This window comes from Hylobates moloch, unplaced genomic scaffold (genome assembly GCF_009828535.3).
Source record: "Hylobates moloch isolate HMO894 unplaced genomic scaffold, HMol_V3 SCAFFOLD_21, whole genome shotgun sequence".
NCBI classification, from domain to species: Eukaryota; Metazoa; Chordata; class Mammalia; order Primates; family Hylobatidae; genus Hylobates; species Hylobates moloch.
The window spans coordinates 4,409,047-4,435,424 of record NW_026652296.1 but is presented as its reverse complement, the minus strand read 5'-3'; the positions used below and the strand labels follow the sequence as shown (position 1 = coordinate 4,435,424).

The 26,378-nt window shown below is 45.1% G+C and overlaps 1 protein-coding gene across 2 annotated transcripts in view; it reads left to right on the top strand.

Annotated features, from left to right (window-relative positions):
• Positions 1 to 26,378, top strand: part of CASS4 (Cas scaffold protein family member 4) — a 47,986-nt gene that overhangs the window by 3,455 nt on the left and 18,153 nt on the right. The window contains exon 2 of one of the 2 annotated variants that reach the window (XM_032143327.1): positions 21,664 to 21,924. In XM_032143327.1, the coding sequence (XP_031999218.1) occupies positions 21,664 to 21,924 (261 nt within the window). Of the gene's footprint in view, positions 1 to 21,663; positions 22,087 to 26,378 lie in introns of both variants that reach the window. The other variant, XM_032143325.2, reaches the window with a different exon arrangement.

Below are 26,378 nucleotides of genomic sequence, written 5' to 3'. Positions count from 1 at the left end.
GAGCTGTTGAGCTTCTTGCCTTTAACAACTACCAATACGTACTGGTGTTCAGTTCATGTTAGTGCAATTGATCCATCTCATTAATCTTAATGCCTACGTTGTTGCTCAGTTGCTTTATAAATGGTAGCACAATGCTTTAAGGGGTTGTGTCATGTCAGTGGTCTTAGCTTTGGGGCATTTGCCTTTAAAACAACCCTGCCTTTCATTCAGGGCCGCCGCAGATAGCCTTTCAGACCCTTAAGTTCGCCTTTGTGCATCGTATGGTAAACAGGGACTGTTCTCCCAAGCTGTTCCTAATTCTACCCGCTGGCCAGTAGCTCCGTTACCAGTAGAGCTGCTTTCACCTTTGTGCATGGCAGATTTTGTATAATATGCAGACCGATTTATTCTATTTTTTAAAAATTGTTTTATAGAACGAGGCGAAATTTTTTTAAAACACATGATATTAGTGATAGGAAACACTGGCCTCAAAGGTGGTAAATTTAACACCTCATTCATTGGTTTATTGGACTCTAGCCAGCTAGTCAACTCCATTCAAGAAATACTAGAAATTTAGTTTTTGTGGGTTTTTTAAAGATGGAGTTTCACCTTGTCGTCCAGGCTGGAGTGCAGTGGCATGATCTTGGCTCACTGCAACCTCCACCTCCCAGGTTCAAGCAATTCTCCTGCCTCAGCCTCCCAAGTAGCTGGGAGTGCAAGCATGTGTCACCATGCTCAGCTAATTTCTGTATTTTTAGTAGAGACGGGGTTTCACCATGTTGGCCAGGCTGGTCTCGAACTCCTGACCTCAAGTTATCTGCCTGTCTCAGCCTCCCAAAGTGCTGAGATTACAGGCGTGAGCCACCGCACCCAGCCAGAAATTTAGTTCTAAAAGACAAGGAGGATAAGTGGGCTTATTATATGTAAGTTCTTATTTTGGATTTCTGGTAGTTTCAAGATGCCTTAGTTATGAAAATAGAGTCTGCAATGTACTTTAGTGATTCAGTCCTGTTTGCTATAAATTCTGTTTACTTCCACGCGCGCGCGCACGCGTGTGTGTGTGTGTGTGTATGCACACATGCCATTACAGGTAATACTGAAATTAACATCTTCATACACAGCCCTTTTTTTCCCCAATAACATTATTTTCTCACTGGAGTAAATGTCCAGGAATTGAAAGAGGATTACTGAATGAAATAAGCATTGGCACTTATTTTCCATCATTTTCTGAGAATTTCTGATATTTGATTCTATTTTAAACCTACTTTCCCCAGTATTTTCTCTACAATCTGTACTTTCTTTTATAAAGACAGCTATGTGCTCATTCAGTTTTCTGAAGGCACTTTTCAAGCAAGCATCTTTACTATGTTACTGAAGAGTGGATGATCCAATATTTATACTGTAAAAACATTTAAATGTGTTTATCTTTCACATTTTAAATTCAGCCTCAATTAAAGAGCAAATCTTTTTTGTCTCTCTTCCATCTCAACTCTGAGTGGCATGGTTCTGGACCCACTCAAGAAAGATCAAGGTAAAGACGTAGAATTTTTTAAAAATCTTCCACATTCTCAAGGTTGGTTTAAACACGACAAAATGTGGTGGCTTGGAAGTGTCTGCCACTTGCTGGGACTTGGCTTGCTTCAGTGCTTCTGGGCAAGAAAGCCTGGTGAGGCTTCGTTTGTGAGTGGAGAGCAGTTTTAGGTTCTCTTTGTACCTTTAGCAGCTCTGAGGTGGTGAGCAAGACATTTCACACTCAGTCTTTGTTGAAGGGCAAATGGGGTTGTGTGCAGAAAGCTGACCTGGCCCTTGAGGGCCCATTAGATCCCACTCCCAGCAGCTCTCCTGCCTCAGTTCCTTCCCCTTCTCCCCTGCTGTTCCCTGCCTTGGATTCTCCTCTCTCTAGCAAGTATCACCTCACCCAGAGGCCTCTCTGGACCACGCTGTGCAAATCACTTCCCCCCTACACAGGCCCACCGCCATCACTCTCATCTATCTTATCTTCACTTATTAAGATCTGAAATTATCTCACTTTGTTTGTTCATCTGTCTTCCTCTCTGGAAACGAAATTCCATGAGGGACAGACCTGGGCTTTCTTACTCAGTGCTGCATCTCTGGTGCCTACGGCAGTGCCTGCACAAAGTAGGTGCTCAATACGTGCTTTGTGGTAGTGTGTGAACGAATGGGAGCTTACAGGGAGTGCAGGTGGAGCCCTGGCTGCAGCCCCGCTGTGAGGATAGGAACAGCACTGCTTTCTAGTCAGCAGGTGTTTGGCAACGGAGGTCATTCCTGACTCTCAGCTCTCTAACCCCTACCTGGCCTCAGCCTAAGCCGCCACTCAGCCTGTTCTCTTGACAATTGTCCTCCTCCTTGTCCGTGGTCAGATGTTGCCTTAGATGCAAGCTGTTGCTATTGAAATCAAGGTCACAAAGACCTGTAGCCCCCCTCCAGCATTTCCCAGAAACTTCCTCCCTTCATCTATTCCACGAGGCAAAACAGCCCAGACACAACACCCAACTCGAAAACACAGCTCACCATCCATGGCTCAGCCATTCACCCAATACATAGTTATTGGGCTCTGGGGGTTCAGGGTAATCAAGACAGAGCTGACATTCCAATGGAGTGAGCATGACAGTGAGTAAATAGACCCATGGTTTCAGGTGGTGAGAACTACCAGAAAGAGGAGAAAACAGGGGGATCTGATGGAGGCGATGGATGGATAAGGCCACTCTAAACACCCAAGAGATGGGAAAAGCATTCCAGGCAGAGGGAACAGCAGATGCCAAGGCCCTGCAGTGGGAAGGCATTCAGCATAGTACAGGGCCTCTATAAAGACCCATGGGGTCAAAGAAGAGTAAACCAAGAGAGAGAGTAGTCAGAAGTGAGATCTGAGGTGTAAGCAGGATAACATAGAGCCTGGTCGGCCGTGAAGAGCTTTGAAGCCATTCTAATTGCTTCAAAGGAAACCACCAGCTCACTTAAAGCAGGAGATGACATGATCTGATTTATGTTTTCTAGATCACTTAGGCTGCTGTGCAACAAATGGGCTGTAGGTAGGAAAGAGCAAAAGCTGGTAAACGTGGAGACTTCAGTGTAAGTGGCTTCATTTTCCACTGGGGTAGTGCCCTGCTCTTCTCCATGGACACGAAGGAGAATCGTGTACTCTGTCTTTAGAAAAAATAAAACTTTTGGTGTTTGAGACTGCTGGTCGCCGTGTGGGGTGGGGAGTGGTTGTGAGCAGAAAAAATAGTAAATCAAGGAGTAGATAGCTTCTATTTATGTGTGCTATGTTTGATTCAGGAACACAATGTACCTTTCATTCCGTCAACAAATATTGAATGCCTGCTGCATGCCAGGCACTGTTCTAAATGCTTCCAAGGCCAAGTGCCTGGTCCCCTTTCTCCATATGTAGTAAATAATTATTATGACTAATAAAAAATCCATCACATACTCATTATTGGTTCCCCTGTTTAATCACCTGTAGTCTTTGAACATTTTATTTCCTATAGAGCACACTTAGGGGGAAAAAAAGCTAAGGAGAATGCCACCATCACCCCAAAACTTAAAAGGTCTGAGAATAGACAGGCGCTTGGCCGACACGATAATGGAATGGGGAAGCAACTGTAGAATCAAAACAGGGCTGTTTTGGAATTGCGATGACTAAGGGAGGAAATGACAGGGGCCTGAAGGGGAAATAGCTTAAAAGGAGGAAGGTGGGAGGCTGGTAAGAGAGCTGCCGTGGAGGGGGAGATTAGAACACTCCAACTTGAGTTGCAGAAAAAGGAAATACGTTTTTTAGGAACCATTTCCAAACATAATGCCTATAAAGTGTTTGTTCAGGGGAAGAATAGCCTTGTACACACACCTACGAAAAGCATAGTTGACACCGAGAAGACTGAGAAGAATACGCGTGGCCTCCTGTTCCTGGGAAAGCATCCCCAGCTCTCAGCGTGGGAGATCCTGCACTTCCCCCGCACCACCCCCTCTCAGGCTGGAGTACCGTGGCACAATCTCAGCTCAGTGCAACCTCAGCCTCCTGGCTTAAGTGATCCTCCCACCTCAGCCTCCCAAGTAGCTGGGGCTTCAAGCATGCACCACTGTGCCTGGCTAATTTTTGTATTTTTAGCAGAGGTGGGTTTTTTTTCACCATGTTGCCCAGGCTGGTCTCAAACTCCTGTTTTTAAGTGATTCGCCCACCTCAGCTTCCCAAAGTGCTGGGATTACAGGCGTGAGCCACCGTGCCCGACCAGGCTCTGCACTCTTAAAACTCCTCTAGGAGGCCAGGCACAGTGGCTCATGCCTGTAATCCCAGCACTTTGGGAGGCCAAGGCAGGTGGATCATCTGAGGTCAGGAGTTCAATACCAGCCTGACCAACATGGAGAAACCCCGTCTCTACTAAAAACACAAAAATTAGCTGGGCTTGGTGGTGCACGCCTGTAATCGCAACTACTCAGGAGACTGAGGCAGGAGAATCGCTTGAACCCAGGAGGCGGAGGTTGTGGTGAGCCGAAATAGCGCCATTGCCCTCCAGCCTGGGCAACAAGAGCGAAAACACCATCTCAAAAACAAACGAACAAAAGAAAGCTCCTCTAAGAGATGAGTGTGGACCGTGAAAAAGTTATTCACAGGCAATTCTAGGCCACTTACCTGGCCACTCAGAGAGTTTCTCCACGAGTTTATGAGTTAGTGAATGTATTGTTCTTTTCCTTTGAACAATTGCTTCACCTTATCATCAAGACCAGCTTTTGTTTGCTCTACGTGTTCTGGACAGCCCAGGCAGTCTGTCTTTTGTGGGGTTAGCGAGGGACGGGGGGCAAAAGAGCAGTAGGGTCATCCCTGTGTCTTGGAGGTGTTTGCCATCTGGTTAACAGTAAGTGAAAAGTGCTTTGTGGAATGTTCACTTTGGGTTCAGAAATTTTCTTTTAGAGACAGGGTCTCACTTTGTCACCCAGACTGGAGTGCAGTGGCGTTATCATAGTTCACTACAACCTCAAACTCCTGGGCTCAGGCAATCCTCCTACCTCAGCCTTCCAAGTAGCTGAGACTACAGGTGCACACTACCATATGCCCATCTAATTTTTTTTTTTTTGTAGAGATGAGGGGCTCTCCCTATATTGCCCAGGCTTGTCTCGAACTCCTGACCTCAAGCAGTCCTCCTGCCTCAGCCTCCTAAAGCACTGAGATTACAGGAGTGAGCCACCACACCCAGCCCAGGTTCAAAAGTGAGAGTCTCCCCACAGTTGAAAGGGGAACAGAAGCACAAGAGTCAGTAATTAATAACAAGCAACTCAAGGTCCTCCTTCCTTACACTGGTGTCCCCCAAAGTGAGGTGATTGCCAGCCACTGGGAGTCAGGGCCAGTTACGTAAGACATTCTCCCTAAGCTCCCTTTGGGTATCCCAAATAAGGATTGGGATGGGTTTCTGTGTAGTCCATTATTAACAACTAAACGAACAAACCTAGTGAATTGCAATAAATTCACACCAACAGAACAAAAGAAGAAAAGCTTAAACAAAAGAGCGGCTCCTTGCTTTCCTGAAGCACCTCTAAAAATGGCCATAGAAAAATGGAAAATTTGGTGAACAAGCCTGAACCTTCACTCATTTCTCTGTGATACATTAGACAGCTTGAGCCAGCTTTGAATTCTTCCTGGTCAATCAAATGGAAAAATCACAGCCTGCAGGGGCTCTGACTGCGGGCATGCCAGAGGATTTCAAGTGTGGTGCACAGAACAGTTTTTGTACAATACTGGTGTATCTTGATGTGCATTCAAACAAACTAAAACTAGCTCATCAAACCTGTAATTTCATGGGTAACATTGCTGAGGGAGAGTTGTTTTTTAATTGACTCAATTTATTATTTTACCTAAAAAATTGTAGTGGCACATGGCTATGACAAGAAGCAGGCAGTTGCTAGACACAACGCTTTAGAAACACAGGCTGGGGGCTGGGTGTGGTAGCTCACGCCTGTAATCCCAGCACTTTGGGAGGCTGCAGTGGGAGGATTGCTTGAGCCCAGCTGTTGGAGACCAGCCTGGGCAACATAGCGAGACTATCTCTACAAAAAATTTTAAAAATTAGCTGGGTTTGGTGGCTCATGCCTGTAGTCCTAGCTACTCGAAAGGCTGAGGTAGGAGGATCGTTGGAGCCCAGGTGTTCGAGTCTGCAGTGAGCTGTGATCGCGTCACTGCACTCCAGCCTGGGTGACAAAGTGAGACCCTGTCTCTAGAAAAGAAAAGAGAAAAAGAAACACAGGCTTAGACAAAGTTTTCTTCTCATTGGAGTTGGCATAATTGCTTATGACCCATCAAATAGCACAAAACTCCTTCTTTGTTTATGCCTTTCCTCACTTTTTTCCTTAAAAAAAGAAAAAAGAAAAAGGAAAGAGGGAAGGCAAGGAAGTTAGAGAGGAAAAGCATCTGCATGTTATTTTCTCTGTAATCCCTCGGATGGCTTTCATGAACTAAGAGGTAAGGGTAAGAAAAGAAGTCATGGGAAATGTACAATTTGCAGCTGGATGCGAACTTGGCGATTGCCCTGGGAAGCTGTCTCACTTTCAGGTGAAGAAACTGAAACCCAGAGAAGTTCTGTTACTTGCCTCCTCCTTCGGTGGGTTTTTCATGAGCATGGGTGAAATTGTCAGCCCCTTAACATCTTAAGCAATAACTCAGGGACTTAGCTGGCAAGGAATAGACTTGGCAGTGGCAGGCAGTGGCAAGGCTGTGAATGAACACACTAGGATCTCTGGAGCACTTTGAGTTGGAGAATGCGGTCTGGTATGACATGGGCCCATCTTGGGCCACATCCATGATAATCAATTATGTGAAGGCCTGAGAGACCTTTATTGTTGCGTCATTTCAATCCTGAGCTTAGATCAAGGAAACCAGTTACCTGTTCCCCCGGTGTATATTGTCAGACATACAGTAGGTGCTTGATAAATAATTGCCAATTCAATGAAGCCTTAAGTGCGGCTTAGCAAGGTCTCCATGAGCAGGGGAAGTATATTAAAGCATGTCGGTCTGGGTAAGACCCAAAACTGCTGGAAAAGCACAGTAGTCAGGTAACATGGAGGCAAATGTTTCATTTCCACTGGGTGGCTTTGGAATTTTTTTCTGGCCACAACCTCCTCCTCAAAGCCCCATTAGTAGGCAGTGCCTCCTACAGCTGCAGAAGTTCCTTTAATGTGTGGCTTTTTCATCTGAATCATCACGAAGAATTCAAAGCTGGCTGGGTCAGAGTTCAATGTTATCATGGAGAACCCAGTCAAAGTTTGTGCTTATTCACAGCATATGCCATTCTCCAGGATTATTTTTAGAGGTGCTAAGAAAATAAGGAACTCTCTTTTCATTAAAGTTTTCCTTTTTCTCTCATATCCCTCCTCATATCCAAGTTCACCAGGTTAATTCACTTCTTTGTCCCAGGTTTCTATGGATAAACCGGCCACAAAGGCTATTTGCATCCATTTGGTTGGGAGGGAACCAATGGGAGTGTGGGAGAGAACGCGTTATGTAACCAGCCCATCCTTCCCCATGGCTGGGGTAGCAGGAAGGGCAGTGAGCCTCCCCCAGAAGCTTAGAGACCCACTGGCCAGATCCACAGTCAAGGACAGCTGCAGAGAAAGTTTACACCCAGACCTCAGAGCATTCCTGCACAAACTTCAACAGAAAGATTTCCCTTCCCAAGCGACTTCTGCTGTTATCCAGGATATGGATAGTACTTTTTAAAATAATTTCTTTAAAGGATCAAGATGAAGGTGATTGTGAGTATCTGAGTTTCTGTCTTCTGACATCCATTTCCTACAACTATTTGATTGCGTGGGACTCTGAGTTAACTATATAAAGGGGTCTAGAGCTTGTTATTTCCAATGCTCCCCCCTATATTAAGGAAGTAGGTAATGATGGTTTCCAAATGGCTGTCACACCATGGGAAACAATTGAAAGTTGCATCAGGTTTTGAAACCAAAAAGGAAGACCTTATATTTTTGTTTAGAAAGTTATATTCTATTCTATTAAGTTTTGTTTTAAAGCTTAAACATTACTTTATTTTATTTATTTATTTATTTACTGAGATGGAGTGTTGCTCTGTTGCCCAGGCTGGAGTGCAGTGGAGCAATCTCAGCTCACTGCAACCTCCACCTCCCGAGTTCAAGCAATTATCCTGTCTCAGCCTCCCCAGTAGTTAGGACTACAGGCGCGCACCACCATGCCCAGCTAATGTTTGTATTTTTAGTAGAGTCTGGGTTTCACCATGTTGGCCAGGCTGGTCTTGAACTCCTGACCTCAAGTGATCCGCACACCTCGGCCTCCCAAAGTGTTGGGATTACAGACATGAGCCACTGCGCCTGTCCTTAAATGCGACTTTAAATATAAGAGTAGTTGGGAAAAGGGAGTTTCAGTTCACACTTCCAGTTAAATAACTTTCAGATCATTTTATGCACATTCTGGAGTTTTTCATTCAATAATTTTCACCTTTTTCAAAAACGGGGCTGAAGCAGAAACTCAGTTCTTTTCCTAGCCTATTTGGCAAATTAATATTAATCACAAAAAAAGGCAGCAGTTTCCCTTCAGCATGTCTCACTTAACTACTTTGCTAAGTTTTTTTTTAAAAACAGCTCCAAGAGAAACAACTGTCCTTTATGTGAGATGATGCAAGAAACCACTTAGCTATCACCTCATTAAAAGAATTCAAAATATTTCTGATAATGAGATGCAGATTATTGAAGCAAAGCTGTCTCAAGTTTTACAACCTCATAAACTAATTCTCTCACATATTAGGCATGACAAATTAAAGAGACAGTTCAATCTACTCGCAAATTCTTAAAGCAAGTTCTGGTTATGAAATATACCATTTTGCTATTTTAAGTGACAGTTCCTCATAACTTAAGGAATTTTACTTTTAAATGTAAATATTGATATGGAAAGCCACTGCAATTCATGGGGGAAAAGAAAAGTTACGATTACAGCTTCGGCCAGGCGTGGTGGCTCACACCTGTAATCCCAGCACTTTGGGAGGCCAAGGTGGGTGGATCACCTGAGGTCAGGAGTTCGAGACCAGCCTGGCCAACATGGCGAAACCCCGTCTCTACTAAAAATACAAAAATTTGTCAGGTGTGGTGGCATGCGCCCATAGTCCCAGCTACTCGGGAAGCTGAGGCAGGAGAATCGCTTGATCCTGGGTGGCAGAGGTTGCAGTGAGCAGAGATCACACCACTGCATTCCAGCCTGGGTGACAGAGCGAGATTCTGTCTCAAAACAAACAAACAAACAAACAAAAAACACAGGTTCTTTCTTGGATAACTATGTCAAAGGGGAAGGAGGCAGACGGGACAAAGAGAAGACAGGAATGAGCTGGCAAAAATGAAGGGAGGAAGGGAGAGAGAAATGAATGTTAGATGAGGGAGGAGGTGGCTGGTTGCCTGGTGCTCCCTTCTCAACTGCAGACCTCACAGCACGATTTCAGGAGTTGTAGGAGGTTTTCTAGAAGGAAAGTAGGGACATGGTTATTCTGAATGTTTTCCCCAACATCACACACATGCAATACGCAGCTACTGTGTCCTGATACTGCACATCCTAACTTTGGCCTTGGGGAACATGTCCCATCATGGGAGGCCCTCCTCTCTGGCCTGGATCTTTGTGCACAGGACCCAGATCATTCTGCAGCTGGCCAAAGGAGAGTTCAAGGAGCGCTGGGATAGCAGGAAGGGCAGCGAGCCTCCCCCAGGAGCTTAGAGATCCACTCAGTGCCTTGTCAACTTGCCCGGACCAGGCCAGACAAAACTTTAAAACACTTTAAGTCTAAACTTCTGTGACTCTTAATGCACCTGCAGTTAGATCCCATTTAACAGCCATTCGTTGCCCTCTCTGTGTGCTTCCACTCTGGGGCCCTACTCTCAAGGAAGAGGTAAATGCTCACAAAATCAGCTAGTTCTCAAAAACCACTCAAGTACCTTTCAGCGTCCTCCATGCTGTACACGGTCCAGGCCCTTTGAGGGATGGCCAGTGAGAAGTAGTTGATGATGTTTGGCATCCCGGAAGTTCAGGGAGGTGAGAAATCTTCCTGCGTGTGACAAACTGCTTTTGGCCAAGATTAAGATGGACTCAAAGTCAAAATTTCTTCCTATCTAATCTAGGAGTAGAAAGGGCTTGCGTAGTAACGACAAGCAGCTGCTTAAATTCACCAGCACAGCAGTCCTCTTCTTCCAATAGAACAGAATCCTTTGTAAATTAGATTTTTATGTTGAAAAAGAGCATTTACACATGGTTTTTAAAATTCCAACTATACAAATGAACATGGACTCACAGTGTTTTTATCTAATCCCAAACCTCTAGCTCCCCAGACCCCTGTTTCCTACCCAGAAGGGACCCTCAGTGAGTGACATAATCTTCCAGAAAGATGCTATACTTATAAAAGCATCAATGCAGAGCTATGCTCATCTTGCTCTTTTTAAAAAATTTAATACTACATTTTGGAGACTGTCCCATTTCCATTGATATAAGCTCTACCTCATTCTTGTAATGGCTACATTGTACTCCATTATACAAATGTCTCTGTTTCTCAGCTTCATCTCCCTCTCCCAGGAGGCACTTTGCCATCTTGTATCTGCTAAGATGTCCACACCATCTTGTGATAGAGTCTGTGCTAAGCAGAGTGGTTTGTAGGCTAAAAGAGCACACTCCAGACCCAAAACTGCCTGCCTTCCAATCCTGGCTTTGGCCCTTGATTGCTGAACTACCTTAAGCTACTCTCTCACCCTCGCTGTGCCTTAGCTTACTCATCTCCTAAATGAGATGTTAGTTATAATACCTGCTTCATAAGGTTTTTGAATATCAAATGCGGTCATCAGTGCTGACTGCTTATCCCAGTGCCTGACACAGAGTTTAGAACCCGCGAGCCATCCTGATTCCCGAGGCATTGGCTAAACAGTGGACAAGACTAACACAGTTCCTGCGTAATTAGAGTGCGACGGACACTCCTTTCAGGGCGAACAGAATGGTTTCGTGAGGGGCTACATTGAATCTAAAAGATTAAAGAGGATTTTTTCCTTCTTCTTCTTCTTCTTCTTCTTCTTCTTCTTCTTCTTCTTTCCCCTCCCCCCTACCCAAGACAAGGTCTCACTCTGTCTTCCAGGCTGGAGAGCAGTGGCATAATCCCGGCTTATTGCAGTCTCCACCTCCCATGTTCAAGCCATCCTCCAGCCTCAGCCTCCCAAGTAGCTGGGATTACAGGCATGTGCCACCATGCCCAGATAATTTTTATATTTTTTGTAGAGATGAGATTTAACCATGTTTCCCAGGCTGGTCTCAAACTCCTGAGTTCAAAGTGATCTGCTCACCTCAGCCTCCCAAAGTGCTGGGATTACAGGCGTGAGCCACCGCACCCAGCCAGCTTCTCCCCCTTATTTGGTTAGTTATAGGAAAGTAATACTAGCTGACACACACAGTGTGTGAGAAGTCTGTATTGTTATGTGGGGTTTGCAAAGTGAGGACCCTTTCCAGATCACCTTTGCTATAACTCCTTAAGCTAGGCATGGTGATGTGTGCCTGTAGTCCCAGCTACCTGTGAGGCTGAGGCAGGAGGATTGCTTAAGACCAGGAGTTTAAGGCTGTAGGGCACCGTGATCATGCCTGTGAATAGCCACTGTACTCCAGCCAGGGCAACATAGCAAGACCCTATCTCTTTAAAAAAAAAAAACCCTGTCTCATCCTTCTGGAGGTGACTTCACAGAATGTTGTTACACACCAGAAATCCCTCCCAGAAGAAGTGTCTGTAGATACTTTGATTCTTCCTCAGGTTGTCCTTCCTCCTTCTGTCTTCCCTTTTTGGAGAATGTGGGTGGGAAAAATGGAGGTGGTGAGGGGATTTTTCTTATGCTCTTGGAAACTTTTTTTTTAAATAATGTCCTTTTAAAATGATGGAAAGTAAACATTCACAAGCCAACAGATAATACCGTTCTCTCTGCATTAATCTTTCCTAGGCTGTATTTGAATTTACATGAAATGAAATACTTCCAAGTACATTTGAAGGGAGACTATTGACTTGAAAGATGATCAAAGAGCCCTTTCTCCATTCTGCACTCACTCTCGATATTGAGTCTGGGCTCAGCTACCTCATAAAAATAGATGACAGAATATGTCACTGATCTCAACATAAAAGCTCCTACATCCATGGAAATCCTTCATGAACTTCAGGGATTCACATTTCCCATGTATCAAAAGATCTGTGATATTTATAGTACATGCAGTTTTTAAAATGTGGTTTCTCTATAACTCACTATCCTCTCCTGGCCCTCAAAGGGGAAGTAGGAAGCATTCCATCACCTCGCCTGAATACTAACTAAGAATTCTTGGAAGGAAGACATGGAATCTGTGAGAAGGAAGCTGAAATGCGGAACGTGGGCAATTTTCAAAGAAGGATTTTAGTAGAAGAAAAATGTCCTTCTTGACCTTGGAGATCTACATCTTTGTACAGAGCAGGAGTCTAGACATCACTTACTACTCTGGCTTCTTCCTCAGTTACCATCTCCACCACTAGTTTGGGGAACTTCCTTATTCACCACCTCCCAGTACGGACTGGTGACCTCATTGTATGATTTACCTTCCCAAAGGAAGAATATTCTAGGTTACTTGGATGGAAATGGTCTCCTGACCTCTACTTTACTATCCCATAGTTACTACTGTTTTAATTTTAGGAGCATAAGTGTTTGGTGTGGGGCGGGCTGTGAAAGATAAAGAGGAAGCAGGATGGGGCCATGATGCTGCTCTGACCCCTGTGACAGGAAAGAGAGAAGGAGCTGGACAGAGTAGAGAGAGCCTCAAACTGTGGGGCAGCTCAGACACAGTCTTGACAACTCGACAGGGGCTTTGGGGTAAAGATTGCCCATTCAGTGAGTCCTGCATTGGGCAGAAACACCCAGGCCCCCTGACTATTAACGTTCAGTTTGCAAAGGAAATCTGGGTGGGGCCTCTAAGACCTCAGCAGCGGGCTGGACTCAGCAGCAGAATGCTTCACTGGGCCCAAGGAGTGATATTTTAAGATCTGCCTGAGCATGCCACAGCCTCTACCACACCTAAATGTCTTATGCCTGGCCTGTCTCACTCATGTATATTTCTTGCCCAGCTCCTATAATCCTTTGAGTTTGCTGCTCCTCCTTATAGCCGTCTTTAAACCAGCTCTTTCTGGCTTTGCACACATTTGGATGTAAGATTTGGCAGATGAGAGTAGGAAATAGACTTGGACTTGGGAAGGCCATGCAGAGTATTGGCAATAGCAGGCTTCAGTCAGATGGACGTGAGTTTGAATCCCCACTCTGCTACCTGCTGCTGCATGACCTTAGGCAGGTCATTAATCTGCCCTAGTCTCAGGTGCCACAAAGCACTAAAATGAGGCCAACAAAGCAATCAGTGTACCCCCTGACCTGCCCCCCAGCCCTGACACCCTTGAGTTTCTGTAGCTTTGCTCTTTTGAGTCAACTAAAGAGAAAGAAAATTGAAGGTAAAGCAGAGAAGAAGGCTGTGCATGTGGGCGAGTGCACGTGGGTGCAGTCACCCGGGCGGCGTGTCTACCCTGGCCTAGAGAGGGGATTTCCATCCTAGGAACAGGGACGATGAAGCAGCGTAACCAAGGCTGCAGCAGCTGCTTCTCTCCCAGCTCATCTAAGCTGCTCCTGCCTAGAGCTGCCATGCCTGCCGATGGCTCTTATACCACCGTGGATAATGAAAGTGTGCGGGCCAGTTCCCCTCTCTTCTTCTTACTTTCCCTGGCGCATTCAGCAGGGTGTCCCTCCCTTCTCTGCAGTTAAGCTGCTGCTCTTCTTCCAAGCCTCACCTCAAGTTGCATCCAGTCCTTCACCACCTCCTCCCCAAAACTAACAAAATCCAGCCTCCGCCCTCAGCCAAGCCACAGGCATCTCCCAGCTGGACCAGATAATTGGCTTTGAACCGCCTCTCTGGCTTCCACTTGCTCCATGCACCCCGTTTTCCACCCAGTAACCACATATAAACAGCAGCCACTATGGAAATGAGGAGCCAGGGCCTTTGTTGATCTCTCTCCAGGCAACCTGGTCATTTTTCAGTTCCTCCAACTTTCCATGCGCCCCCAACACACACATAGACACTCACACTCACACACGCCCCCTCACCCACGCACTCCGGCCTCCACACATTCCTCTTCCTCTGCCTGAATGCTCTTTATCTGACTAACACTTTATCTGACTAACTCCTTATCTAACTCCTCCTCACCCCCGGATGGAAGCTTCCATGGCCACTTTCTCAGGTAAACTTTCCCTAAGCCCTTACCCATCACTACTTCCCAACTGCACTTATAATTTTTCATAACTTCCTGTATTTTATTTATCATAACTTCCTGTATTTTTTATAACTTCCTGTATTTTATTTCTCATAACTTCTTGTATTTTCTTTCCATCTCACTTCCAAGAGGTGGAAACCGTGTATTTATTTCTGTGATGATTTGATTCGAATTTGTCTTCTCCACTAACATGTACATGGCATGAGATCAGAAACAGTTTTGTTCACCACAATGCCTCCAGCAGAGCCCCTGGAATACAGATGATGCTCAATACAATCTTGGTAAATGAATGAATGAATTGCTCCCCACATTTCTCCAAGTGCAGCTAAGACCACTCTATCCTCGGCTGCTCGGGTTTAGATGAGCACATTGCATCTGCCAGGTGTGGAAAGGTCTCCGCACTGAGGTTATCATCACCGTGAAGGCAGTGAGTCTCTTATTCTTCACGTTTGTTTCCCTATCCTCCTCCCATTCTTCCTTCCAAATGTGTATTCATTTTCCTTTTCCCTCTCCCAGCTGTTGGATGAAGACAGGCATTTGAGGGAAATGTCCTTTTTGGAAATCGTTTAAGAACATTTCTTCCATTGTACCCAGAATCTAACTGCTTGTGTACTCACAAGGAACAAAAATGTGAACATACGTCCTCCTTCACCTCTTAAATTTCTACACAAATATTTGTGTTCCAAATTAACACTCTATTTAAGAATACCTTGTGAGTGGCCTCAGCAACCATTGCGATGGTTACTGGATGCCTTTGCAGTGGCCTGTCAACTGCTTCCACCTGTTATTCACAAAGAGCTCAGCGCAGTGCCAGGAACACGGGTGCAAGATGAGTGCTGGCTGCTGTTATTGCAATGTCCAGTGCTCCCTGCGTGCCCAGCCTGACCATAACAGCTTGAGCCCAGCCGAAAGTGGGGTGGTCAGGGGCAGCCTCTGCAAAGGGGTGACTCGAGCTGAGACCCAGAGGAGGGGGATCTGGCAGAAGAAAGTTCTGGGCAGAAGGAACAGCAAAGGAAAGGTCTGAGGTAGAAGCAAGCTCAGGGCATCTGAGAAAAGTAAGAAAACAATGTGACTGAAGGGAAATGAATGAGGGTAGAGCTGCAAACTGGGAGGCTGATCCTGCCTTGAAGCCATACTAGGAAGGTGACCTTTTGTTCTGAATGCAGTTCTAAGCAATTAGAGGTTTTTAAAATAAGAGACCAACAGGATCCAATTCATGTGTATAAAATAAAATATTCTGGCTAGTGTCTGGAGAGTGGGTTATAAGGTGAAAGAATGGATGTGAGGAACCAATTAGAGTTTAAGTGACCTTGGACAAGTCATTTGATCTCCCTGACCCTCAGTTCTCTCATCTGTAAAATGGGGATAAGAAAGTCTGCCTCTGAAATTTCAGAGAAATAGGTGATATAATGACTTCAGTGCATCCAACACAAAATAGGTTCTCATTCAATATAATTCCGTTTTCCCTCCATTCCAGTTAAGGAACGCCCCAAGACTTTCCACATGCATTTCATTCTTTTTTTTGTAACATTAACATTGATGGTCTTTGCTACTGAAATGCTGAGGCATAATTAATTGATTGCATGAGCTGTCCAGAGACACCCCTGTCAATTGTAATGGAACGCCATACAGTGTTTCATTCATATTGAGGGGAATTGTGTTATGGCAACGTATTTAGAGTTTTCCTTTGCTGGGAGTTTACATCCTTTGAAGATGTGGTCTGGTGTCCTGAAGACAGCAGATCAAAATTACAAAATAAATCATATATCAAGAATAAGACTGCTGCTGTTCATCTTGGACAGCTGTGGGTGCCCAGTGGGGTGGATGATCATAAAAACCCCATTGTTCTCTGGGAAAAAGTCCTTACTTTTACAATAGGCAAATCCACCAGCTAAGCTGCGTTCAATCTGGACCCTTCAGAGCAGCTGCCATATTGCAACAACTGCTGTGCCTAAAGATATGCACTATCTAATTTCTAGACAAATGCAAGCACATTTCAGATGACGGGTTTTTAAAGATTGCTTTAAATGTATTTCATGGGAATTACGATGAAATATACCATAATTATTTCATTATAGCCTCTGCAAAGGCTTTTATTTTCCGTTTTATTCCCAATGTGGATGGTTAAAGTACAATTTTCAAAAAGGCAAAATTATGACTCTCATGCAAATATAAAATGAACTCATGTCAAAGATTTTAATCAATTTTGATCAATTAATAGGGAATCAATGAAATGTTAAAACGAGGTCAAAGATCGTTGAGGATACTTGTCCAACTTGAATGAATTTATTTTTAAAAAGAGATCATTGAGGCACTAGGTAGGTATAGGCAATTTAATTAAGGAATATTAGAGTGTGATTGCAAGGCTAAGTTAAAGTCCTACAAGATAATAAACCTACAAGATAATAAACCTTTTGGATTATCGTTTCAGATAATAAACCTTTCAGATTATTGTTTTTTACTGAACAGCAATTATTTGTCTATTTAACTGGAAAAAAATCTGCAAAGTAGCATGTAACTTTTGTAAGTCTTTTTTTTTTTTTTTTTTTTTTTTTTTGTGAGACAGGGTCTCACTTCCTCACCCAGGCTGTGGTGCAGTGGCGCAATCTTGGCTCACGGCAACCTCCACCTCCTGGGCTCAAGCCATCCACCCACCTCAGCCTCCCCAGTAGCTGGGACTATAGGAGTGCACCACCACGCTGGACAATTTTTGTATTTTTTGGTGGAGACGGGGTTTCACCATGTTGGCCAGGCTGGTCTGGAACTCCTGGCTTCAAGTCATCCACATGCTTTGTCCTCCCAAAATGCTGGGATTCCAGGCATGCGCCATCACGCCCAGCCTAAGTCTTGACCTTTAATCAATACTCTTTATAAGACTCTAAAACTCTAGTCCCTTAAATACTTCATCACTGCTGGATTCTCCAAGCTTAGCACCCACATTCTTGTGAAAGCTACTCCCAGCATATTCGAGAGATAATGATTCCGTGTGCAGACTAGTATGCCTTGAGGTTTATCTTCTGGACATGGCTGGTGGTCAGTCTTACTGAAGGTTACCCAAAAGTGTGGGCGGGGGGGTCACAGAAAGCTTCACTCTTACCCTACTCCAGACAGAAATAGGAGTGCTCATATTGGTGTTTGTGATTTCTTACTTCTTAAAGACTTGAAAATGGGGGCGTTATGTCACACCTGTCTTTCATTCATTAACTCAACAAGTAGCTAAAGATCCCCTACTCTGTGCTGGATCAGGGGATGCAGTCCAGAACAACAGGGTGTGGCCCTCGCTCTCCTGGAGCTTACACTCTTGTGGGGAGACAGACCCTGGATGAGTTGAACCCTAATGTGACACGTACTGATGTGCAAAGGTGTTGAGAAGAAGTATGGGGAGAACTAGTTTGGTCGAGAGGGTGTCAGGGACCCTTTTTCTAAGGAAGTGACATTTAAGATAAGCCTGGAAGGATGTGTGGGATTTCACTGGGTGGAAAGCTGCTGACTGCTTTGGGGTAGAAAGAACAGCATGATTGAGGGACTCAAGCCCTCAGAAAGGGTGGTACCCTGGAGGCCAGTGAGGAAGTGATACCTATGAGGCTGGAAGCGTGGGAAGAGGCAAAATCACACAGGGCCTTGATGGTTTGGGCACAGTTTGGGCTTTGTCCAAAGAATAGTAGGGAGCCACTGAAGGGTGGTAGAGAGGGGAGTGGCATGATCAAAATTTGTGTCCCTGAAAAACTCGAGGACGGCAACAGTGCCATATGTAATAAACATTCCATAAATGTTTGCTGAATCTGTGAAGGAACAATTGGCTGACCCAGAAAGACACCCTATGGGTTGCCTGACACCAGGAAGTACAGTCAGTGTCCATCGGCTGTAGCTCAGCTCTCTGCTTTTCAACATCATCTCATACAGTCACTGGGCTCAGACAAGCGATAACTTCATATCTTCCCTCTCACTTGAGGATTTCTGCTTCATCATGGAGAAGAGAGGAAATCTCTACAGGCAGGAATGCCCCTCACAATACACATGCCCCTGACTCCTTTAGGGACCTTTTTTCTATTAAAAAATAAGTTAAAAGTAGGGTACAGCAGGGAGGTGACACATTCCCCGAGTTGCCTGCAAGTTATCCCCTCAGCGGCATGAGGGCTGCAGCTGATTCTGTAGTTTTGAGTAGTCTGGGTGTTGCTAAGAATGTGCTGGGAAACATTTCAAGTTTCCTTGACAAAGATTTCTAAACAAATACATCATCCAACAAAGAGGTAATGCACAGGGTAGATTAGGGTACAAGGAACTGTGCAGTCTCATTCACAGTGGGCGGAGGTGTGAATTGATTGAACTTTGCTGGAGGGCAACGTGACAGCATCCGGAGCCCTGATGGTCTCCACCCGCCGACTTCTCGCTGAAGAATTTATCCATGGAAATAAATAAGGGGAGTTGCAAATATTAGCTATAAAGATGATCATTTCAGCATTGTTTGTAATAGCTAAAACTTGCAATTAGCTAAAATGTCCAAAACCAAGAAGAAAAATTATGTTTCATCCGTACAATGGAAAACCAAGTCACTGTTTTAAAGGATATTGAAGAAAAATGTTTTTGACATGGGAAGATGCTCACAATTTATTATTTATTGATTTATTTATTTGAGATGGAGTCTCACTCTGTTGCCCAGGTTGGAGTGCAGTGGCGCCATTTCAGCTCACTGCAACCTCCGCCTCCCAGGTTCAAGTGATTCTTCTGCCTCAGCCTCCCAAGTAGCTGGGACCACAGGTGCACGCCACCACTCCCAGCTAATTTTTTTTTTTTTTTTTTTTTTTTTCAGTAGAGACAGGGTTTCACCATATTAGCCAGGATGGTCTCAAACTCCTGACTTCATCATCCGCCCCCCTCGGCCTCCCAAAGTGCTGGGATTACAGACATGAGCCACTGCGCCCGGTCCCACAATTTATTTTTAAGTGGGGAAAAGAGCAGATTATAAAACTGTGTGTTTCATATTATGCCATTAGGTTTTAAAACTTTAATGATGACTCTAGGTGTGTATGTGAACAGCTATGCAAAAGAAAAGATCTGGAAACATACAAAAACCAAAGGATTAACAGCAGTTACCTGTGGTGGCAGCACTGCAGGCATTTTAATTTTCTTCTGTTTGCTTATTATTATTTTTACTTTTTCTTTAATGAACTTTTATTACTTTTGTAGAAAGAACAAAAAGTTTTATTTACAAAAATTGTTCATGATCTCCTAGGATCTCAGCCGTTTTAGATTTTGTGGGGGCCGTTCAATGTCTTTCTGGGTGCGTGAAGGATCTGATTCTTCTTACGCTTTTTAGATAGACTTATAGTAGTGTTTCCCCAAATCCACACAGACCTGCTTGTCTGGTTAAGATGGTATTTATCAGCATTGGTCTTCCAATTCCATTTTTGTAACAGAATAGAAATATTAGGCAAGAAGCACAATAATTTTCAACAAACATAGTGGAAGGGTTGGTCACTTTTGCTTTATTTATGAACCGTATGAACAAAGGTTAATGAGCTTAAAAGGTGTAATTAAATTTATTTAGAAAAATAAAAAACAGCTGGAAGGATAAATACCAAAAATGGTGTGAATTGGTATCTCTGAGTGGTGGGATTATGGGTAATTTTCATTTCCTTCTTTTATTTCTCTCTTTTTCTCTAATGAACATGTATTGATATAAAAAGGTGAGGAAAGGTGATTACTTTAAAACCTAAAGAAACAAGTTGCCTTCATGTAATTACAGTGGCAAGTTCAAATAAGAAGGGGGCTCAGCCATCACTGCTGTGGTAACAAGGCGACATTTTTTAGAACTGTGTGGCTTACTGAAAGAGCATGGGTTGGAGAATTAGGAGACTGGGTTTGATCCTGGCTTTGTGACCACAGGCAAGTTACTAACCCCCTGAGTCTCTTGTCATTCACTAGTTTTTCTTTTGTTTTGTTTTGTTTTTGAGACAGAGTGTCCCACTGTTGCCCAGGCTGGAGTGTAGTGGCATAGTCTCGGCTCATTGCAAACCTCTGCCTCCAGGGTTCAAGCGACTTTCCTGACTCAGTCTCCTGAGTAGCTGGGACTACAGGCATGCACCACCATGCCCAGCTAATTTTTGTATTTTTATTAGAGACAGGGTTTCACCATGTTGGCCAGGCTGGTCTTGAACTCCCGGCCTCAACTGATCTACCCTCCTCGGCCTCCCAAAGTGCTGGGATTACAGACGTGAACCACTGCGTCCAGCCTCTTGTCATTCACTTATTAACGAACATTTACTGAGCATATTCTATGTACCTGGGTCTGGGCCTGACACTGGGGACAGAATAGCCAAGTGAGATGTGGGCCCAGCAGTCACAGAACTGCCAATCCAATTCAGAAGGAAAATAGCAAAAACCAGACAAAAAGCAATCTAATAGTAATAACAGTCACAGCTGCCTGTACCAAGCACTTACTAAATGCCAGGCGCCTGTACATGACCGAGAGAGAGATACCCATATGTATACACAATATATAATGGATTGCTATATATATATATGTGTGTGTGTGTGTGTGTGTGTGTGTGTGTGTATATGTGTATATATAGGATATATGTTGTGTACATATATATATATCAACCCGTCATATATAGTGTTTGTGTATATACATATTATATATATGTATATGTATGTGTGTGTGTGTGTAGATATATATATATATATCTCAACCCATTTAATTCTCACAATAACCCCATGAGGTAGGTATTACTATTACTACCATTTTACAGATGAGGAAACTGAGGCTTTAATAGGGTAGCTAATTTGCTCAAAGGTACACAGGTAGGAATTTCTACCCACTATGCACTATGCTGCACTGAACTAAATAACTACAAGTGTCATAATTTCCACAAATTAAAACAGGGCCATGACCCAGGAGTTGGAAACCAGCCTGGGCAATGGCAAAGCCCCTTCTCTACAAAAATGGAAAATGTAGCCCGGTGTGGTGGCATGCATGTGTAGTCCCAGCTACTTGGGAGGCTGGGGTGGGAGGACTGCCCGAGCCCGGGAGGTCGAGGCTGCAGTGAGCCAAGATTGCACCGCTGCACTCCAGCCTGGGCAACAGAGTGAGACCCTGTCTCAAAACCAAAAACAGACAGGGCCGTGAAAGCATATTAGAACCATCCAACCTCGTCTCAGGATACAGGTAAGTCTGCCTTGAGGATGTGACATTTCACTTAGACCCCAAGGATGTGAAGGAACAAATCAGGCAAAGAGCAGGGACAAGAGCCTCTGGGGTGGAAGAAATGAAATGAAAGGGCATTATGAATTTGCTTGAAGCTTTCTAAGAGAGTGGGATTGGTGTAGCGGTCACTGGCCATGGTGCTAACAGCAAATTCTCTTCTCCCCTCTCCACCCCCAGGCGCTCCTGGCCAGGGCACTTTATGACAACTGCCCTGACTGCTCCGACGAGCTGGCTTTCAGCAGAGGGGACATCCTGACCATTCTGGAGCAACATGTGCCAGAAAGCGAGGGTTGGTGGAAGTGTTTGCTCCACGGGAGGCAAGGCCTGGCCCCTGCCAACCGCCTCCAAATCCTCACGGAGGTCGCTGCAGACAGGCCGTGCCCCCCATTCCTGAGAGGCCTGGAAGAAGCTCCTGCCAGCTCAGAGGAGACCTATCAGGTGCCCACTGTACCCCGCCCTCCCACTCCAGGCTCCATTTATGAGCAGATGAGGAGTTGGGTGGAGAGGCCCCAGACCCCTACTGCCCAAGTCTATGAATTCCCCGACCCTCCCACCAGTGCCAGAATCATCTGTGAAAAGACTCTCAGCTTTCCAAAACAGGTACGCATACTTCCACCTACTAGACATGGGTTGAGAGGTATGAAAACACCCAGGGGCCTAACTACCTCCTGAGTCATGGGTGTCCTTCAGATCAAACACGCAAAATTGGAGCCCAGATTGCTGGCGATCATGCTCAGGGAGCTTGTGTGCCAGGTTGGGATGGAGAACTCAGCGGCCTCCACACCCTTGTCGTTGACACCCTTGGTGCCGCTGTGATTCCCCAGCTCTCCAAGGCTGGGCACACTCTGCGGGAAATGGAACGCTTCGCTGAGCTGTGTGGGAAGGCACTGAGGATGTTCATGGCAGCCTTTTCACAGGATGAAGGATCAGCAGGACTCCCAGTGACAAATGGCAGGGTGGGGTTTCCATGGGTTCAGAGGCAAGAAGTTACACATCACATTTAAAATGTATATTCCAGGCCAGGCACGGTGGCTTCCACCTATCTATATTCCCAGTACTTTGGGAGGGCGAGACAGGAGGATCATTTGAACTCAGAGTTCGGGACCAGCCTGGGCAACATAGTGAGACCCTGTCTCTACCAAAATTTAAAAATTAGCCTGCATAGTAGCACACACGTGTAGTCCCAACTACTTATGGGAGGCTGATGCAGGGGGATCGGTTGAGCCCAGGAGGTTGAGGCTGCAGTGAGCTATGATTTTGCCACTGTGCTCCAGCCTCAATGACAGTGAGAACCTGTCTCAAAAAAAAAAAAAAAGTATATCCCCTTCAATGCAGAAATTTTATTTCTAGAACTGCTATGGAAATATACAAGCAGGCAAATATATGTCTGGATGAGGAGGCTGTAGCCATTATGGCATAGAAAACTCAAAGAGGCCTAAAACTCAAAGAGGCCTAAACAGTTGGATTAGTTATACATAACTTGGCATATCACCACAGTAAGCTGCTGTGCAGTTGTTAAAAAAAAAAAAAAAAGATGAGGCATTTATAAGAGGGAAGAAAGATCTATTTAAACAAAAACCAAACAGATATAAACTCAAAAAAGAGGCAGGGCACAATGGCTCATTCCTGTAATCCCAGCACTTTGGGAGGCCAAGGCGGGCAGATCACAAGATCAGGAGTTCGAGACCAGCCTGGCCAACATAGTGAAACTCTGTCTCTATTAAAATACAAAAAATTAGCTGAGCATGGTGGCGGGCACCTGTAATTCCAGCTACTCAGGAGACTGAGGCAGGAGAATCACTTGTACCTGGGAGGGGGAGGTTGCACTGAGCTGAGATTGTCCCATTGCGCTCCAGCCTGAAACTCCATCTCAAAAACAAACAAACAAACAAACAAAAAACTCTAAAAAGGAGTTCTGTATATGAGTGTGTGTATGCATGTGTGCTCTCACACTGAGACTGAGAAGAACAAGCTCCAGGGATAGTTACCCCAAGGAAGGGGAACTGGTTAAAGAGAAAGCGAAAGAGGGCAGTAAGCTGGGGCCTGTATTTTATTCACTCCTGTGTCCTCGGCACCTGAGACCAGGCCTGGCCTGGGGTAGGTGCTCAATACATATCTGACAAACAAATTAGGAAGTTGATTTTTATGTCATATTGAGCATGTATGACATCTGTAATTTTTTAAAATATCAATTATTGTGTTCTTTTGAGACTGGGTCTCACTCTGTCTCCCAGGCTGGAATGCAGTGGTGCAATCACTGTTCACTGCAGCCTTAAACTCATGGCCTCCAGTAATCCTCCTGCTTCAGCCTCCCAAAGTGCTGGGATTACAGGTGTGAGCCACCATGCCTGGCCTAAAGTATCAATTTTTAAAAACAGAGGAAAAAGAGCATTCATTAAATGTAGAATGGGCTAGGCTTGGTGGCTTGTCCCTGTAATCCCAGCAGTTTGGGAGGCCAAGGCAGGAGGATTGCTTGAGCCCAGGAGTTTCAGACTAGCCTGGGCAACATAGTGGGACCTCATCTTTACTAATAATAATAAAAAATAATTAGGCAGGTGTGGTGGCAGGCACCTATAGTCCCAGCTACTCAGGAGGCTGTGGCAGCAGGACCCTTTGAGCCCAGGAGATTGAAGCTGCAGACAGCTATTATTATGGTGCCCCTGCACTCCAGCCTGGGTGACTGACTGGGACCCTGTCTTAAAAAATAATAAAACAAATGCAGAATGAAAACTTTTTTTAATGAGGAAAGGAATTAAAGTAAGGAAGGAGAAAAAGAATGCGCTATTTCCCCCAAAGCCCTGGCCTTCATGAGGTGTTGAGATGTAGAGCAGATGTGCACAGGCCTCAGTCACTGCAGGCATTTCCTGCCATCAGATGCTTTGCTTTCAGCTCCCATGACACATACCACCCAGCCACAGCTCTGGCAGAGGGTCTTGGCAAGGTCTGTGTGCAGGGAAAGGCCACTCTCCCTGAGGCATGTGCTGTGGGGGCCCCAGGAATGTGCTACTCACCATTCAGGCTTTCTTCACACCAGCTTCCAAGGTTGTCTTCAAACAGGAAAGTGTGATTCCTTAGAAGACTTTGAATACTTTACATTTTCTAACTCCCTGGGCTACAAGACATAGAACCAGACAGTTGTTACATAGAACAGTTGCCAGCACAGGCACTCGCTACAAACACCAGGAGGAAGCTGGTGGAGCCTTCTGAAGCAGTCAATGAGGTGGACACTAACTCTCTTTTCTGGAACAACTGGCCCCGATCTAGGCCTGGCATGCCCAGCTGCTGTCTGAGCAGCTGACTCGGAGCAGGGCTTTGCTGAGGTTTCTTCTAAGAACAAGTGACATTAGCTGAAGTTAATTTGAATTTCTTCCAAAGCCATGAAAAGAAAAAACAAAAAATCAATAGCAATTCCTTCCTCTCCCTGAAAGGAAAACAGATGCGCTGTCCTCTGTTGGTTGACCAGAGGACCCTCGAAGACCACTTAACAATCAGTTAAGTTTTCTGATCCACAGAAAAGGCTGGCACCTCCTCCCTGCTCATGCCACTCAATACAGTGACAGGCTCCTACAAGGTACTTAGTAAATAGCTGTTGCATGAATGAAATTGACCAAACACAACATAAGGTTTCAAAAACGTGGAGTCCACTATCAACCGCTAGATTGACATCCGTGTGAAAGGAAAGATGAGTTTACTATTGAAACTTAACTTTGAAAAATGATCAGGGCATTAGCAATGAGATTTGCCCTTGATGTTACGTACATCAACCATTTGAGCCCTTGCTTGTGCAGGCTGTGGCAAACAACAGAAACCACAAGGAAATTCAGGGGGGGTCCCTTTAACCACTGAGCAGAGTTCTTGAGGTGGCCATAGTAAAACCCCCTGGGGGAATTTCCTGCCTTGTTTTCCTTCCTTGAGTTCTCTCCATGTCTGCCTTACCTACAAGCTTGCTCCCTTCCTTCCCTCCCTTCCTAGTTACTTACTTAAAAAAAATTTTTTTTTTTTTGGAGACAGAGTCTCGGTCTTTCACCCAGGCTGGAGTGCAGTGGCATGACCTCGGCTCGCTGCAACCTCTGCCTCCTAGGTTCAAGAGATTCTCCTGCCTCAGCCTCCCAAGTAGCTGGGAACACAGGCTCCCACCACCACGCCTGGCTAATTTTTTTTTGTATTTTTAGTAGTGACAGGGTTTTGCCATGTTGGCCAGGCTGGTCTCGAACTCCTGACCTCAGGTGATCTGCCCACCTCGGCCTCCCAAAGTGCTGGGATTACAGGCGTGAGCCACTGTGCCCAGCCTATTTACTTAAAAATTGTTTTAATTTATTGGCTGGGTGCGGTGGCTCATACCTGTAATCCCAGCAATTTGGGAGGCCAAGGCGGGTGGATCACCTGAGGTCAGGAGTTTGAGACCAGCCTGGCCAACGTAGTGAAACCCTGTCTCTACTAAAAACACAAAAATTAGCCATGTGTGGTGGTGTGCACCTGTAGTCCCAACTACTCAGGAGGCTGAGGCAGGAGAATCGCTTGAACCCAGGAAGTGGAAGTTGCAGTGAGCCGAGATCACGCCACTGCACTCCAGCCTGGGTGACAAGAGGAAAACTCCGTCTCAAAAAATAATAATAATTTTGAATTTCTTGCCTTCTCTGTGCTTGGAGTCTCTTAGCAAGAGACGTGGTCTGTGGCTTACAAGTCAGGAATGCCATCTCATTTGGCTTCTGGGGCAGCCAATGTTGCACTGGGTGATTGGGGACCTCCCGACACCCTCTGTGTTTCTCCCTCCTCCTCTGTATTGAGAGAAGGTTGGACCCCATCTTTTCTAAAGTCACCTTCAGTTGTACCTTTTGGTTTTTCTAAATACTTCTCTTCTTCCTCTACTCTGAGAAGGAAGGAGCTAGAAG